The 17,687-nt window shown below is 56.8% G+C and overlaps 1 protein-coding gene across 5 annotated transcripts in view; it reads right to left on the reverse strand.

The window, feature by feature from the left end:
* RALGDS (ral guanine nucleotide dissociation stimulator) overlaps window positions 1-17,687 on the reverse strand; it is a 62,119-nt gene that overhangs the window by 26,322 nt on the left and 18,110 nt on the right. For 2 of the 5 annotated variants that reach the window (XM_054174246.1, XM_054174244.1), the window contains exon 1: window positions 1,019-1,460. The exons of 2 other annotated variants lie outside the window; for them this stretch is intronic. In XM_054174246.1, coding sequence (XP_054030221.1) covers window positions 1,019-1,204 — 186 coding nt within the window. In that variant the 5' untranslated portion in view covers window positions 1,205-1,460. Of the gene's footprint in view, window positions 1-1,018; window positions 1,461-17,687 lie in introns of those variants that run through there. One more of the 5 variants, XM_054174243.1, reaches the window with a different exon arrangement.

Consider the following 17,687-nt stretch of genomic DNA (forward strand, 5'->3'; position numbering starts at 1 on the left):
GGGGAGATGGTTTAGCGCTGGGAGAAGGAGCCAGCACCCCCTGGAATGCTGGCTGCCCTGCCCGGGTATCTGCACAATAACCCAAAAGGTTCCAGCGGTGATTCCCCCTCCCCGGGAAGCATCCAGAGCTGAGAAGCACATCTGTAGCTGGCTCTAAATCCCTGCAAAGCCAGACTCGCTGACCCTGGCTGGTGTTAACCCCTGCGCCGCCAGGCTACTGTGAAAGCATCCCCCCTGAGCCCCCCAGCCCCTCCTCCAGCTGAACTTCTCCTACCACACTGTTTGCTCAGAGTCAATGACATTCCTGGCACGCCAAACTTCATCATCCATTACTAAGAAAAAGAAAGGCACAGCCCTGACTCAGATTATTTCAGTGCCTCCACATGCTGCTGCCATCAACAAACCACTCAGGCTGAGACCTCCAGGGGACCGAGTTTGACTCCGAACCCCCCCGAGGTCGAATTGAAAGCAGCACAAATATTTTTGCATCCTCCAGCAAAGCCCTCCCGATGCCTCTAACCTTCCCAGAGGACACTTTTGTGGTTTGGCCAAGCCTGAAGCCTTTCCAAGCAGCTCAGCTCTGAGCAAACTTCTGCCTCCAGCTGCCAGAGTCTCAAATAAATTATTTAAAAGCCTGAAGTTTTAGCAGCCTGCCCCTTTCCCTTGTTGTCTTGAGGGACCAGCATCTTGGTTTCTCCCAGCAGAGAGCCTGGCAGCCTGCCTGCTGGTCAATGGCACTGGGACACACGGCAGGATAAAAAAGAGAGGGGGGGGAAAAAAACCCCAAACAAAGTAGAGGTTTTACGAAATAAAATGAAACAAAGCTACAGGCAGCAGCCTGCACACAGCCAACCCTTCGCCGAACTCTGCTCCAGCTTTGGCCTGGCTGCCTGCAAGGCTCAGAACCCCAAACCAGCCAGGGATGTGCTCCACGCTCCCACCCTGCAGCAGGCTGAGTTCCGCTCAGCTTATCACAGCAGTGACCCTCCCCGGCGCCGCACGGCGATCCCGCACTCACCTCCAGCGGCGGCAGGTCGGGGTCGAGCTGCGTGAAGCTGTGCAGCACCACCGGGCTGCTCTCCCCTGCCACCTCCAGCTTCACGCCCCCCCAAAGGCTCCGTGCCCGCCGGCAGCCCTCGAACATCTTCTCGGGGGTGGGCACGGCGGCATGGTGCGGGGCAGGGGAGCGCCGGCGGCTCACCATCGGTCCCCCCGCATCCCCGGAGCCGCACTCCGCCACAGCCCCCGGGATGCCCGGGGATGGAGGGAGGGATGGAGGGAGCGGGGGATTCCCGGGGTCCGGAGCCACCAGGGCTGGAAAAGCCGCAGCGGGGTAAGCGGGGAGGAACCGGGAACCCGCAGCCAGCGGGGCAGGCACCGGGAGCCCGCAGCCGCCCCCGCGTCGCCGACCAGCTTTGCCTGATGTCACCGAGGGGCGGGGACGGAGCCGGCGAGGCTGTAAAACCAGGCACTGGATTTCCTCCTGCAGCCTCCGCCCGCCCCGGGGGCTGGCCCGGCTCGGCACGGCACGGCCCCTAGGAAGGGAGGGGAAAAGGAGCGGAGGGAGGAACCGAGCTGAAGAGGGAAAAAAAGCCCAACCCAACATAAAACCGAAACCTCGAAAAACACAAAGCGGGAGGGAAGGGGACAGGCAGCGGGCCGCAGGAGGGAGGCTGGCTGGGGGGGCACTGGGATGGGGGAGGATGGTGGGAGATGCTTGCCGGAGTCCCAGTTAGAGCTGGGGATGAGCAGTTAAGAGCTGGGATGGAGGGTTGGAGGAGAGGGAGGGAGGGAAGCTGTTTGGTGACGGTGGCTCTGGAAGAGGCTGCTGGCATGACCAGGTCCTCCTCCTGCAGCTCCTAGGTCTGGGGTTGATAGGATTGTTTCAGTTGGAAAAGACCTCTGAGGTCATCAAGTCATCAACCCAACACCACCAGGGCCACTAAACCATGCCCCCAAGTGCCATGGCCACACAGTTATTGAACACCTCCAGGGATGGGGACTCCACCACCTACCTCCCTGGGCAGCCTGTGCCAATCCCTGACCACTCTTGCAGCAAGGAAATTGCTCCTAATCTCCAGCCTAAACCTCCCCTGGTGCAACTTGAGGCCATTTCCTCTCCAGTTACTTGAAAGAAGAGACCAAAACCCCACCTCACTCCAACCTCCTTACAGCCAGTTGTCCAGAGCAGTCAGGTTCACACACCCCATCCAAAAAAAACAACCCCCAAACATTAAACAACCCCCAAAAAGCATTAAATTCAAGTGCATGGATATTAACAGTGCACATTTGATCTGAACAGACAAGTTTTATCTCCCCCACACACACACCATGAGCTCAGCCCTGGCCAACAGTGCCACGTGGGGTCAGAGCAGTGCCCAGCCCCCTGCTCTGCACAGCTGGCCTTTATGGGGTGACACAGTCACTGTCCCCACGCAGCACCCCCTGGGCAGATGAAGGGATGTGACCCAGAACGAGCAGCGAGTCAGTGCCAGGGGCCGGGGCTGAGCCCTCCCCTGTGCCAGGTCCCTGATGTGCAGGGGGAAAGTGGGGTTCAGAGCACCTGTGCTCAGCCCAGCAGGGACCCCAGGGGGCAGTGAGGCTGCTTTCAAGAGGCCTTGAGCCCCCAAGACGATGCTGGAACCCCGCAGTGGAGCTTTGCTTTTGGAAGCAAACAGAACCAGGCAGCGCTGTTTGTGCTTCCCCCCAGCGCCTGCGCCGGGTGCTTGCCCTGCCCCGGCCCTTCCCCTTCCCCGCTCACGGGCTGCTGATAAAGCCCTATCGCAGGGGCCAGGCAGCTGCTGCTGACAGCACCAAAACGCAGACTTTTACGCCTCAGCTCCCTGCGCAGCTGAAATAACAGCAGCTTCCCACAGCCTCCCAGCCCCTCTGCCTTGATTTCCAGGCAGAACACGGAGCTGGTGCTCCCAGCCCCAGCTCTGCTGAGGGCACCAGCACCTCCTGCCCCGCCTGCCCACTTGCCAGGGCTGTGATATGCCTCGAACTTGATAGTTCAGCCGGCAGGAGGATGAGCAAGGACAATGTGGGCTATTGTCCTGCTTATCTGGAGCCAGGGAGGGTCAAGGGAACTTCCTGGGACACTCTGTGAAAGGGAATCCAGCCCTGCAGCAGGACCTTGCACTGCCCGAGGCAGCCCTGTGCCTTCTGGGTGGGGGTTTTAACCCTGCCTGGGCACAGAGTTGCAGCCCCCATTCCTGGCCTGCTCACCCCATGGTGCTGGGTCAGGTCACAGAATCAGAATTGTTTTGGTTGGAAGAGACTCTCTAGGATAAATCCAACCAGCAAACCAACACCACCACGGCCACTAAGCCATGCCCCAAAGTGCCATGGCCACAGGTTTCTTGAACACCTCCAGGGCTGGGGACTCCACCACCTCCCTGGGCAGCCTGTGCCAGTCCCTGACCACTCTTGGAGCAAAGCTCTCTCTGCTGCAGGCAGGATGTGATGATGCTCTCTGCACAGGAGCGTCCTCAGACCCAGCAGCATGTCACGAGGGAACTGCATGACACTGCAAGATGTGCTGTGACATGAGATGGGTGTCCTGCATCACCACCTCAGCCTGGATGGACAGAAACCAGAGGCAGCTCCCAGCTGTCTCTCTTCTCTGGAATGTGTTCAGAGAAGGGCAGCAAAGCTGGGGAGGGGTCTGGAGCACAGCCCTGTGAGGAGAGGCTGAGGGAGCTGGGGCTGCTTAACCTGGAGAAGAGGAGGCTCAGTGGAGACCTTGCTCTCTCCAACTCCCTGAAGGGAGGTTGCAGCCAGGTGGGGGTTGGTCTCTTCTCCCAGGCAAGCAGCACCAGAACAAGAGGACACAGTCTCAAGCTGTGCCAGGGGAGGTTTAGGCTGGAGGTGAGGAAGAAATTCTTCCCAGCAAGAGAGATTGGCCCTGGGGATGTGCTGCCCAGGGAGGTGGTGGAGTCCCCATCCCTGGAGGTGTTTAGGAAGAGCCTGGATGAGGCCCTTGGTGCCATGGTTGAGCTGATCAGATGGTGCTGGGTGGTAGGTTGGACTGGATGATCTCAAAGGTCTCTTCCAACCTGGTTTATTCAATTCTATTCTAAACCAGCATTGCCTCTCTGGGCTCCCTTTGGAATGCAGCCTGTGCTTCCCTTTGGTGTTGAGCTCTTTGGGTAGTGAAACCCTGGCCCACCCCTGGAGCTGCTTGGCACTGCTGGAGCACACAGAACAAACAGCAGCACTACTCACAGTCCTCAAACCCCTTCAAAGCCCTCCAGCTCTGTCTGACCTCTAAGCTGAGATGCAGCTCTGTTTGCTGAGCAATTTTCACCGGTGCCTTGGTTGACCACTAAGGATGGTTTCAGGGGGGGAAAAAAACCACTTCTGATAATGGATAATAAATAATATAAGGCAGGAAGGCAACTGAGAGGGTTTAAAAATAGGCAGGCAGTTTCCTTTCTCCTCTCCTGGGAACCTTCTGGGCCTGAAAAGCAAAACACTCAGAGCAGGGTCAGGAGCCCAAGTTCAGGATGTTGGCTCAGCCTAGCTAACCCCAAACACTCAGCCATCAGGGGCCAGGCTCTTGAAAATCCTGAGATTCAAAACAAATGAAACTTTTCAGGGCTTCTTGCTGGCCTGCAAGCCCAGAGCCAAGAGGGAAGCAGGCAGGATCACACCCCCGGGTCTCTGCCCTACGACTCTTGGAAGCCTAAAAACGGTTGGAAAAGGCAATTGTCTGAGAGGGAAGTGACTCTGGGAGCAGGGGACTGAAGCAAATGATCAACCACTGAGCAGGTCATTAAAAAAATAATGAATAGAACACAATATGAGAAGATCTTCTCACACTGGGCAAACTCAGCAGCAGCTCTCCACAGCCCGCACCGACGTCTGCTGCGGACACCCCCTCGGCTTCGGCGGGCGCAGGGGCACGGGAGGGAGGGAGGGAGGGCATGGCAGCTGGGTGCTGCAGGAAATCCCTGGCCCTCTTTCTCTCTGTCCCTCTGCAGTCAGCCCTTGGCTGAAGGCATCCAGACTCACGTGGGAGCATCCACAGACCACAAATCCCTGTCCCAGTGCTGCAGGCTGCCCAGGAGCACCGAGTGGGGATCGCTGGAGGGCTCTGGCAAACCTGAAGTCAGTTTCCTGCTTTAGCTCAATCCATCTGGGTCAGGACCTGCAGATTCAGGCCTCAGCTTGTTTCTTAGTAACTGGGGCTCAGCACAGACCCCAGGTCATCTCTTCCCAGCAGGTACAAGCTTGTACATGCAGCCTTGGAGCATCTCCCTCGGCTCCATCCTCCAGCCCTCCCGGCAAGTGCTCTCCTTTGCTTTCATCTCACTGCTCCACTTCTGAGAAGGGCTTTCCAGCAAATTTCCTACAGGACACAACTCACAGTGACCCAGTTCCCGTGCTCAGTATTGCTGGTTTGGTTTCCCCCCACCCCCCTCCAGTGAGGCTGCTCCAAAGCATCCCTCAGAAACACCTTCACAGGGGCTGCTGCCTCCTGCATGGCCTTGGGCTGCCTGCAACCCCCACCCCAATGTTCCTGCCACCATCCTGGGGCACACCCTGGCACCACCTCACCTAACCCAGTGAGCCTTCAGTGGGACAGCGTCAGAGGACTGAGAAAAGCTGATCTCAGCTGCAACCAGAGAAAGCAAGAACCAGCCCCAGCTGCCTCTATCTCCAGCATCGCCGCACCAGCAGCTCCTGCTGCTCCACAAGCCAGTGACCCAGGACCCAAACCAGCATCACAGCAGTCACAGAGTGATAGGGGTTGGAAGAGACCTCTAGACACCATCCTAGCCCAGCCTCCCCTGCTAAAGCAGGGTCACCCAGAGCAGGTTGCACAGGACAGCACCCAGGTGGGTTTTGAAGGACTCCAGAGTTGGAGACTCCACCACCTCTCTCAACAGCCTGTCCCAGTGCCCCACCACCCTCAATGGAAGGAAGTTCCTCTTCATATGGGTTTGGGCTGGAAGGGACCTTCAAGATCAGCCAGTTCCAACCCCCTGCCATAGGCAGGGACACCTCCCACCAGCCCAGGTTGCTGGAGATCTCACCCAGCCTGGCCTTGAACACCTCCAGGGAGAGGGCATCCATGACCTCCCTGGGCAACCTGTTCCAGTGTCTCCTCACCCCCACTGGAAAGAATTTCTTCCTAATCTCCAATCCAAATCTACCTTTCTCAAGCTTCCACCTATTCCCTCCTGTCCTATCACTGCCAGCTCACCACAATCCTCATGTTTAGATGGAACTTCCTATGCTGAAGTCCATCCTCTTGCTGGGAACTGGGCTGGGGCAGCTGTGACCTTACCCAGCCTCTGGCTCCAAGCTCTGGCACCGGCTCACGAGGCAGATCCAAGTAAATCCCTGCAGTGCTCTGTGTCAGGCATGGAAAATGGAGGTGAGGACACTTCCTCCTATTGTAGGGGCTGGGGAAGCCCTTCTCCTGTTTGTGAGGGATGTGGAGGAAAAGCACTGCTGAGAGGAAAGAATGAGCAGCTAGCAGCCAGGCTGCTTGGTGCACTCACAGCCAGCCCTAAACCAAAACTCCTTTTGGACATTCAGATTCCACAAACTTTCCACTGCCCAGCCTCAACTGGAAGATCATTTGATAAGAATGAATAATAATTAATTAACTATTGTTGTTGCTGCTGCTGCTCCAGGATGAGCACAACCCCCCCCAAAAAAACTCCCAGCTTGTGCAAGAAGGGAAACTGTGTCCTTGCTCCACTCAGGGCAAGCTGCATGGGGATGTCAGATCCCAGCTGTTGCTCCCCAAATCTGGGGAGCAGCAGGTTCCTTGCCAGCCCTCAGTCCCTCCCAGACCCAATCCTCTCTTGCAAGCACAATCCCAGCCCCTGTTCACTGGGTTCTGGGGCTGAGTCACAGACCACTCGCCACAGCTTACAGCGAGAGTGGATTTCAGGCAGTTGTCTGCCAAGCGTTTCAGATCCAGGGCAGTTGGATCACTCACTCTGCCTCTGGGTTTTGGGTGTTTCTTGGGATCCTTTCCTGGTGGATCAGGCACTGTGAACTCTTTGTGCTGGCTGGAGGAAGGCTGACTCAGGCTCTCCTGCATGTTGTGTCCATTCTGCTGGTGGCACCTGCTCTCCAGGTACAACAACACTCCATCCTCATCCTCCCCACAGCTCCCCACGGCCAGCTACCAGCTGAGCTCTGGGTGAGCCCAGGAACACAGCCCCCTCACACCAAAGAAGTTTCTCCTCCTGTTCAGGTGGAACCTCCTGGGTTCCAGTTTGTGCCCATTGCCTCTTGTCCTGTCCCTGGGCACCACTGAGCAGAGCCTGGCCACAGCCTCTTGCCCCTCACCCTTTAGCTCTTGCTGAGCATTGCTCAGATCCCCTCTAGGGCTGCTCTTCTCCAGGCACCTCAGCATCTTCATAGCCTCTGTTGCACTCCCCCCAGCAGTTCCCTGTCCCTCTGGGGAGCCCAGACCTGGACCAAATACTCCAGATGCAGCCTCACTAGGAGCAGAGTAGAGGAGGAGAACCTCCTCTGAGCTGCTGGCCACACTCTTCCAGAGCTCACCGTTTCAAGAGGACCACAAACCACTCAGCAAGTTCTGCTGCAGACCATCCCAGGTGGAGAGGGAGCTGCAGCTGCAGCTCTGGGTCACAGGTTTCCCTTCTCCAGACGCTGCTGGCTGCAGCATTCCCAGGAGTGCAGAGTTCAGCAGGCATTAGGCTGCTGTGGGCTGACAGGCTGCAGACACACCAGAGCTCCTCTGCTAAGGACTATTATTTCTTGAGCTGCTTGTCCTTAAAGGCAGCTTTTATCTCCCTATCACCTTGCTGCCAGAACGTCTCAGTCAGCTCTTTTAACACCAGGCCACCTGAGCTGCTTGGAACCAAAAGGGGAAAACAACAACACAAAACCCCAGGAAAAGCATTTTCCCTGTCTTGCTTGGTGCTCAGTGCAGGAGTTTGAGCTTCCAACAAGTCCTCTGCATAACAGCTGTGGGGAGGCTGAGGGGAGACCTCATTGCTCTCTCCCTGAAAGGAGGATGGGGTCAGGTGGGGGTTGGTCTCTTCTCCCTAGCATCAGGTGCCAAATCCTGGCAAGAAGTGAAGCCACAGTGAAGTTCTACCACACACCTAACACTGACACCACAAACACACACCCAAGGTCACTGCAGTTAAACAGGAACCAAGCTCCTTAAGGAGGGAGATGGAATAGGATGTCCCAACAATGGTCCTGCATCTCCTCTGGCTGCAGGAACATCAGGGAAAGAATCCATCAAACCCCAGACACGTCAGGAAGCCACTGTGAGAGCCACAGGAAAGCTGACTTGATTGGAAGTGAGGAGTGAAACCTTGGAGCCAAGCTCTGGCACAGCAGAGAGCTGATGTGATTGAAAGTGAGCCGAGGAGAGAGGAGTCAGAGGGCCTGCAGCAGCCGCAGGGATGAGGCAGAAGAGCTGCAGGAGGAGCCTGGTGGGAGGCATCCAGCAGCTGGACCACAGTCAGCCCTGCCCAGTGCTTGGTGACACCATGCAGCCCCTGCCAAGCCATTTGGGCTGGGCTGGGCTGCAGTGAGTGGCCTTGAGAGTGCCTGAGTCTGCACTGACTGCTGCTGGCCACAGGAGAGCCAGGAGGAAAGGCTGGCGAGAGAAAGTCCCAGCCCTGGGCTGGGTACTGCAGAGATGGAGCAGTCAGTGAGCTGGCTGAAAACTCAATCAGGAATTGGAGGAGTCTCTCAGCACTCCCAGGTATTGTTAGACCCCCCCAGACAAAGGATGTTTAAAACAGATAAAGCCCTAAATCATTTTCCCTCCAGCGGTGACCACTTGAAAAGGTTTCCGCTCCGCATTGTTTCGAGGGGGGAAGTTATTCCAGGGCCCCTCTCAAAAGGCTCACAGAACTCTTTTTGTTGTGGAGTTGGGTTTTTTTTTTGGCATGGAGGAGCAAAGTTCTTCCAAACAATACTGTACACTGGTGGCCAAGGGCCAGAGTGATCTCTTGGTTACAGTGGCTCAAGAATCAACAAACTCGGTGGCAGCCGCTGAGTCACGTCGTGGGGCTGAGCCCAGCCACGCTGCTGCTGACCCTCCTGCCTCTTGTCCTTCAGGTCCATGCTGCTTTTCACAGAATCCAAGAATTGTTCTGCTTGGGAAAGGCCTTTAAGCTCATCCAGTCCAAGCATTCCCTGACTCTGCCAAGGCTGGTGCTAAGCCGTGCCCCTCAGCACCGTGTCTCTGCAGCTCTTGAACAGCCCCAGGGATGGGGATTCAGCCACCTCCCTGGGCAGCCTGCTCCAGTGTTTCAATCAGAATGGGTTGGGTTGGAAGGGGCCCTAAAGAGCAGCCAGTTCCAACCCCCCTGCCATGGGCAGGGACACCTCCCACCAGCCCAGGTTGCTCTAGACATCATCCTAGCCCAATCCCCCCTGCTAAAGCAGGGTCACCCAGAGCAGGTTGCACAGGACAGCATCCAGGTGGGTTTTGAAGGACTCCAGAGATGGAGACTCCACCACCTGTCCCAGAGCTCCACCACCCTCAATGTAAAGCAGTTCCTCCTCATATATTCACAGAATGGTTGGAAGGGACCTTAAAGAGCATCCAGTTCCAACTCCCCTGCCAAGGCACACCTCCCAGCAGCCCAGCTTGCTCAAGGCTTCATCCAACCTGATCCTGACCTCCAGGGAGGAGGCATCCACCAACCTCCCTGGGCAACCTGTTCCAGTGCCTCCCCACCCTCACTATAAAGAATTTCTTCCTCATCTCCAGTCTAAACCATGTAGAATAAAGCCTAGCAGCAGAGAAAAGTGGCATCACCCCCTCAGGGTGATGCCCAACCTACACCTCCCCTGGTGCCAACTTGAGGCCATTTGCTCTGCTCCTATCAGTTGCTAGGAGGGAGAAGAGACCAACCCCACTTGGCTCCAACCTCCTTTCAGGGAGCTGTAGAGAGCCAGAAGGTCTCCAAATCTTGGCTCCAGGCATCATGTTGAGTGCTGAAGAATTTCAGTTTCCACCAAAACAAAAACCCATCAGAGGTCACCCCAGGAGCCCTGAATTTAGTGCCATTTCCTGACGGGTTTGTGTCTGGAGCCCACCTCTGCTGCCTAAAAACGTACAACCCCAGACTGAAAATGCCTCTGTGGTTAAAGTGTTTGCAGGAAGCATCTCCCACGTGGATGTCCTGGTGTCTGAGCATGCAGGAACTCATGCTGCAGATGTTTTGGGGCACTGACAAGATTCTTCCCCTCCTCTCAGCCATCTCATCTCGCTGTAATTGCAGAGGCTTAATTAGCTGAGAGCTCTCAGCCACATTTCTGTGAAACAGGCCAGCAGGGCCAGGAGTCATCTGGGGGTGGGAGAGAGGACACAGGCAAACAGACACCATGGCAGCAGCAGCCTTATTTTGGTAGGAAATTAGATTGGAACCAATTTTCTGCCCTCCCTCAATTGCAAAGAAGGCAGCTAGAAAAGATGACCTGAGCCTCTCCAGCAGGGGCAGGGGCCAGATGGGCAGTGATAGGAGCTGCTCCCTGAGGGTCTCAGCTGCTCCCTGAGGGTCTCAGCTTCCCCCAGACATCCTGCAGCCACAAGGCAGATTCAGAGGAATGGTTTGGGTTGGAAGGGGCCTCAAAGATCATCCAGTTCCAATCCCCCTGCCATTGGCAGGGACACCTCCCACCAGCCCAGGCTGCTCAAGACCCTACCCAGCGTTGCCTCCTGTGATCTCCTCCAGGGAGGGCACATCCCCTGCTGAGCTTCTCCTGCCTTTCACTTCCCAGGACACCGAAAGCACAGGCTGATAAATGCATTCCTGAGCAGGCAGCATCAAGGTGGGTCAGGACTGCTGAATGCTAGCCCTGAGCACTGGAGAGGCACAGCTGGTTCCTTCCCCAGTGCTGTCTGCACCCTGCTGACAAGCAGCCCTGTCAGTGTTTCCATGACACGTGGGTGTGCAACAGGCAGGTGCAGCGTCACCCTGGGCATGCTCTGAGTCACCTTTCTGCAAAGCCCAAGCCTCAGGGAGCTTCCCCTTTCCCCTTCTCAGCTCTGAGTCCCAGCAGAGATTCACCTTCTGCAGAGCTCTCTCTCTCTCTCTACCCCAAGCCTGCTTGCAGCAGGAGGGCTGCAGGGCACTGGTGAGGCTGCACCTCCAACAGTGAGGGCTGGGCTTGGGCTCCTCGCTCCAAGAAGGACATTGAGGAGGTGGAGCAGGTCCAGAGAAGGGCAACAAAGCTGCTGGGGAAGGGTCTGGAGAGCAGGGCTGGGGAGGAGCAGCTGAGAGGACTTGGGGGGTGTTTGGTGTGGAGAAAGGGAGGCTGAGGCAGACCTCATTGCTGTCTGCAGCTCCCTGAAAGGAGGTTGGAGTGAGGTAGGGGTTGGTCTCTTCTCTCTAGTATCAGGTGATAGGACAAAAAGAAATGGCTTCAGGTTGCACCAGGGGAGGCTTAGGTTGGAGATTAGGAACAATTTCTTTGCTGCAAGAGTGGTCAGGGACTGGCACAGGCTGCCCAGGGGGGTGGTGGAGTCTTCATGCCTGGAAATGTGTGGATATGGCACTTGGGGCCAGGGTTTAGTGGCCATGGTGGGGTTGGGTTGCTGGTTGGACTCAGTGATCTCAGAGAGCTTCTTCAACCTTAGTGGCTGTATGATTTAGCAGCCATGGCAGGGGGTTGGAACTGGGTGATCTTGAATGTCCCTTCCAACTCAAACCAGTCCCTGAGACTACACTTGGAGACAGGGCCCTGCCTTGTGCTGACTCCAAAGTAAGTGGGGATGGATGAGCTGTCCCAGCTCCCCTGCCAGGCACAAGGGCTGTGGGTGCAGCTCATCCAGCCCTGTGCAGTGGGAGATGGTGGAGCTGCAAACCCACAGCCTGTCCCCCTCCTCCCCTGTGTTTCCCTCAGTCCTTCACCAAATAGAAAGGGAAATCTGGGATTTTCAGCTGCTTTTGATTCCCTCTTGCTCTGCACACAGCAGGGTGGGAAGGGATTAGTCTCCATTTCCTGGCTCCAGCCAGCTCAAAGGGCTGCCCAGGCAGGAGGGTCCCCCCTGATCAGGGGCTCCCCAACTCACCACCACGATGCTGCCAGATCCCTCCTTGCTGGAACAGCTGCTTCCAGCTTGCCTCCCCCAGCCTCAGCACATCTCCCCAGAGCCCCCAGCAGTGCCTCCTCCCAGCTGCTCTGGTCAGTCAGCCCAGGGTCTGGCACCACAAACCACTCTTCCCCTCCTTCCTCGCTGGGCTGCAGTTCCTAACTAGCAGTTGGTCTCCAGGATGGGAAGGAGAAGTGCTGGGAAGGGAACTGTGATGAAAGAAACAAAACCCCAGACTCTCAGGGGAGCCTGAAGGGAGAAGAAAAGGAGGAGCAGAAAGAGGTTCTTTTAAGATGGGGGTTTTTTGGGTACTGTTTCCTGGCAAGCAGAAGAGCAAGGTCCCTTGCCTTGGGTCACCAGATTTGTTTCTGTGTCACCAAAGTCACAGCCAGACACCAAGACTGTCACCCAGCACATCCCAAGCAGCTCCTCAACGTCTCCTGGAGCTCACAGCAGCCAGCCCCAGCCTACAAAGGCAGCTGTCAGCAGGGCAGAACTGGGGGTTCCCCAGCAAAGACCTCCAGGCACTGAGAGCTGCCACATCCCAGCACCCCCAAGGACAACCCCAACAGGAGCTCAGAGAAGCCAGAAGAGAAGCAAGGACACAGCAGAGAGCTGAAGCCTGTACATCAGATCACACAAGAGAATCCACAAAGCAGCCTCTGGGTATAAGCAGCCCTTGGGGTTCACCAAGTCAAGACTCTACTTTCAGACAGAGAAAGTTTCTTACCATGGAGGCACAGAGGAAGATGAGCACCTGGGGTGCTGCTCATGGCCAGCATCTGCATGGAGGTAACACCTGGAAGCTGTGGGTGACAACAGCAGGGTGCAGAGTGCTGCTGCCCCAGCAGTATGCTTCCCCTCTCCAGGCACCAAGCACATGACTCCAGCAGCCAGGGGCTCAGGACACCAAAGATCACAAGGTCTGCTCAGCCTGAAGCCCCAGCAGCCATCCTGTCTGCTCTGTGCATCACAGCAGCATGTGATGGAGCAAAGAGCTCCAGGACCAGCCACGAGGCTCTGGTGAGAGTCATCTCCTCAGGGGGAGATGGAGCCAGTCCTAAGAGAATCACAGAGGTGCCTGCTTGGAAAAGATCTGAAGATCACTGAGTCCAACCCCCAGCCCCACACCACCATGGCCACTAAAGCACATCCCCAGGTGCCATGGCCACCGGTTTCCTGAACACCTCCAGGGATGGGGACTCCACCACCTCCCTGGGCAGCCTGTGCCAACCCCTGGCAGGAAAGAAAGTTTTCCTAATGTCCAACCTAAACCTCTTGGCCCTGGAGCAATTTCAGACCATTTCCTCTCCTCTCACCTGGCACACTGGGAGATACCCACACCTACCAACTCCTGATGTCTGCTGAGGCAGGGCAGGAGAGCCAGGGCCAAAGTGCCTCTGTGCTCTCAGCAAAGACCCCAAGTGGGCATCACAACCCACCTTTGAGTGCCTGCAACGTGCCAAACCAGTCAGCAAACTGGCCTGACCTCGTGTGAGCTGTCCTGTGCCAGCTGCTTGTGCAGGCACCGCTCTGAGCCCCCATGCAAAGGTGACAGCAGATGGCACTGGCAGGTCCTCGCTGAGCCAAACCACCAGGAGGCAGCTGCTCCGCTGCCAACCTGCTCTTCATCGAGGTGCCTGGGGTGCAGGGATGGAGCCAAGTGCCACCAGCAGCACGTGGGCACCAGGATCTGACCCTGCTGCAGCTGCTGTGGCAGTGCCCAGAGCCATGGGAAACGCTCACTGGGGCTGGAGGGTCCCCATGGATGGAAGAGGAGAGCAGGGAGCTGGAAGCTCAGGGATCCCATTGCACCTGGGAAAGGCAAAGTGCAAGAGGCAGAGCCTGTGCCTGGGACAGAGCTGTCTCCAGAGTCAAAGCTGCAAGAGGAGAAAGCTCTCACATTGCCCTCAGCTGGTGCCAAACAATGGGAAGGAAGAGCAAAGCAAGAGAGAAACATTCTGGGATGCCACCTTGAGCATCAGTTGATGTCCTTAGCTACAGACAGGTGGCAATGGCACCAAAGATCACAGAATGCCAGGCTGGAATTCTAGCCCAAGCCCCCTGGCAGAGCAGGATCACCCACAGCAGGCAGCACAGGACGCTGTCCAGCTGGGCTCTGAGTGACTGCAGAGATGGAGGCTCCACCACCTCTCTTCAGCACCAAACACAGCAGCACCCAGTGCCCCTTTTCCCCATCCCTTCAGGCCAGTGTAAACACTCAGCTGTCACATCAACCATTCCCTCTTTGAAGCCTGGCCAAGGGCTGGAAGCAGGGACAGATGCCACCCCCAAAAATCTCCTGGGACAGCCACTCACAAAGACACTGCCTGTGCCACCAGCCAGCCAAAGCTGCAGCCCAGGGAGCCCAGTGCCTTGCATGTTCACAGCTCCTGGGGGGTCAGCAGTGGTAGGATCTCCACCAGGACAAACAAACCCTCCAAAACCAGAGGTAAGAACACAGCAGAGGCTTGCCCCAGGACCCCCCCACCCCCCCCCCAGCACTTGTGAGGGAGCACAGAGAGTCTTGGAGCTGCCCCACACCCGGACACAAGGCACTGGGTGGGCTCCTCAGCCTTGCCAGGGCAATGCCCAGAAATCCCAAGCATGCTCCTGAATTTCTGCTCTAATGGATGAGAATTCAGCCTGGGAGACTTCTTTCCCTGGTTTCTAGCTTTCCCCAAAGAAACCAAGCCACCATTCACCCCAGGGAGGAGGAGGAGAGCATGGCCAGGAGCAGGGGACGGAGGGATTTGCTCTTTCTGCATGCAGCTGTGGGCAGGAAACAGTCCCAGCGCTCACTGTCAGCTCCTCCCTCCTGATAACATCTACCGTAGGCAGGCAGAGGAGAAAGAAACAGCCCTCGACAGAAGCACGGCAGAGCTTGATTCATGGTGGGGCTGCTGGCAGCTTCCCCCCAGCGCTTGGTGCACAGCTCCAGCCTCTGGTCCGTGCCAGCACCGAGCTCCCAGGCTCTTGGAGGAAACTTTGGCACCCTCCACACACACACACACCACGGGATGTTGCAGAGGATGTGTTGGGTGCCTCAGCCTCTGCAGAGCTCAGCTGCCAGCCAGGCCAGAAGGTTCCACACTGTGCCACTCACCAGCTCACCCCCATCACCCACAGCCACCTGCTGCATCCCTGCCCCACGGTGCGGCCCCCAGGAGGGAGCTGACCCTGCATGGGGGAGACATCTACCCCCTCGTTTGGGGGGGTTCAGCCTCGAGGGGCACGATCCTCAAGAGCCACACCGAATCCCGAAGCCAGCTCTGGTGCCCTCTGATCCTTTCCCCGCCGTGGTGCATGGGGTGCAGCACCATTCCCGCTCCCAGGAGGATCAATTAGCTGCCAATTAGCACAGCGCTCCGAGGTGATCGAGGCGCTGCAGACAGGGATTAGTAGCTCATTACTGCCGATCCGAACGGTCTCCTGTGTGCCAAAGGACAGCGCTGCACCCACCAGACCCAGGCTGCAGGCACTCAGCCCTCGGCTGAAGGAGGCCTCAAATGCAGCAGGGAATAAATCTGTGCCACGGCAAACCTGGGCACTAAGCATTCGTTCCCATCCCCAGCTCCTCTCAGCCTGGCTTTAAGGTCAAACCAAGCTTTTGTCTTTTCTCCAGAATTCCAGGACACTGGGAGAGGAAAAAAAAATAATTCAGTATCCATCTATCTCTCTCTCTAATGATATGATGGGAATAAATTAGCATGTGAAATGCAATTTAACTAATTAGCCCACTGGAGTGGAAAATATTTGCAAACCACTTTGAAGTCAAACCTCCTGCACTTATTAGGATGTCACAGAGGAGAAAAGGAGGAGGTGAAGATGGAGAGGAGGCCAGGCCAGGCTCTGGAGGATGCAAGTGTCTAAAGCAGGACACTGAGGACTTCACCAGGTCATTTCTCTTCTCACTCCAGAGCTGTGCCAAGTGTCCAGCTTGGGCTGGAAGAGCCCAAGGGTTGTGCTGGCCCTTCCCTGGGCACTGCAACAAGAGGACACTTCCCAGTGGTTCCAGGTCAACTCAAGCCACTCTATGCTATCCCAGAATGGGAGGGGTTGGAAGGGACCTCTGGAGATCACCGAGTCCAACCTCCCTACCCAAGCAGGGTCACCCAGGGCAGGGCACACAGGAACACATCCAGGTGGGGCTTGAAAGCCTCCAGAGAAGGAGACTCCACCACCTCTCTGGGCAGCCTGCTCCAGGGCTCCAGCAGCCTCACACCAAAGAAGTTTCTTGTGCTGAGGATGGAGTTTTCACAGGGCTGGGCCAGCTGCATGGCATTAGCCTGGGATGTCCTGGGATACACTACCAGGGGTGCAACACCTCACCAGGCACCCAGTTCAGCAGCACCCACCACAAGACACCAGCTCACTGGTCCCTCCCAGCCCTGCAGCTCCCACTCACAGGGGGCAGAGAATCATAGAATTGTTTTGGTTGGAAAAGACCTCAAAGATCATCCAGTCCAACCCTCAGCCCCCCATGGCCACAAAACCACATCCCCAGGTGCTAGGGCCACAGGTTTCTTGAACACCTCCAGGAATGGTGACTCCATCACCTCCCTGGGCAGCCTGGGCCAAGTCTTGACAACCCTTTTGGGGAAGAAGTTGTTCACATCCAACCTAACCCTCCCCTGGCACAATTTCAGGCCATTTCCTCTCCTCCTATCACCTGAATCCAGGGAGAAGAGACCAACCCCCACCTCACTGCAACCAGGGAGCTGTAGAGAGCAATGAGGTCTCCCCTCAGCCTCCTCTTCTACAGACTGAACCCCACCAGCTCCCTCAGCTGCTTCTCCCCAGCCCTGTTCTCCAGACCCTTCCCCAGCCTTGTTGGCCTTCTCTGGGCACCCTCCAGCACCTCAGTGTCCCTCTTGGAGGACAGTTCATCTGGCAAACCAGCCTGCCACAAAGCTCCACCATCTCCAGGAGCTGCCCCAGGTGCCACAGGCAGCTGTCTTACCACTTGCAACAGCCCCTTGGTGGATTTCCTCATTCCCCAGACACAGAAACTGTTGCTCTTTCATTAGCAGAGCTTTGGAAATCTCTACCCAGAGCAGCAACAGAAGCACCCTGGGAAGTTTTGCAACTGCTGTGGGTGAATTATGAAAGGGATTGACAGCTCCATCAGAAAGTGGTGAGGGAGACAGAAATGAGTGTCCTCTGCTGCCCTGTTCCCCTTCCAGCTGAACACCCACTGAGCATCACCTCCAATGGCCTGCTGGGGAAATGCTCTCCAAAGCAGCCCTGCTCCATGCTGGGGCAAAGCAGTTCTCCTCAAAACCAGGAGCATCAGATGGCAACCCAGCAGAGCTGCTGTGCTGAGAGAACAGCCTTCAGCTCTCAAGAGCAGAAGAGCTCCACAGAGGTGATTTCTGCACCATGCTTTGTGTGCTCAGGCCAGAGGGATGGCAGGATTTGTCCTCTGGGGATGGCACAGAGCTGACAGCAGCCCAGGTCTCAGCAGCAGCACTCACAAGGGCGACCAGGTGCTGCTGTGGCCACATCAAAGCATCTGCCAGGAGCAGCCAGGGAGGCAGCAGAGCACAGCTCTGCCTCCACAGGCTTTGGCTTTGCCTCACCCCTCCTGAAAACACTCCTCTGACTCCTCACCCACCAAACCAGAAGG

The sequence above is a fragment of the Dryobates pubescens genome, chromosome 29 (assembly GCF_014839835.1).
Source record: "Dryobates pubescens isolate bDryPub1 chromosome 29, bDryPub1.pri, whole genome shotgun sequence".
In the NCBI taxonomy this organism is placed as follows: domain Eukaryota; kingdom Metazoa; phylum Chordata; class Aves; order Piciformes; family Picidae; genus Dryobates; species Dryobates pubescens.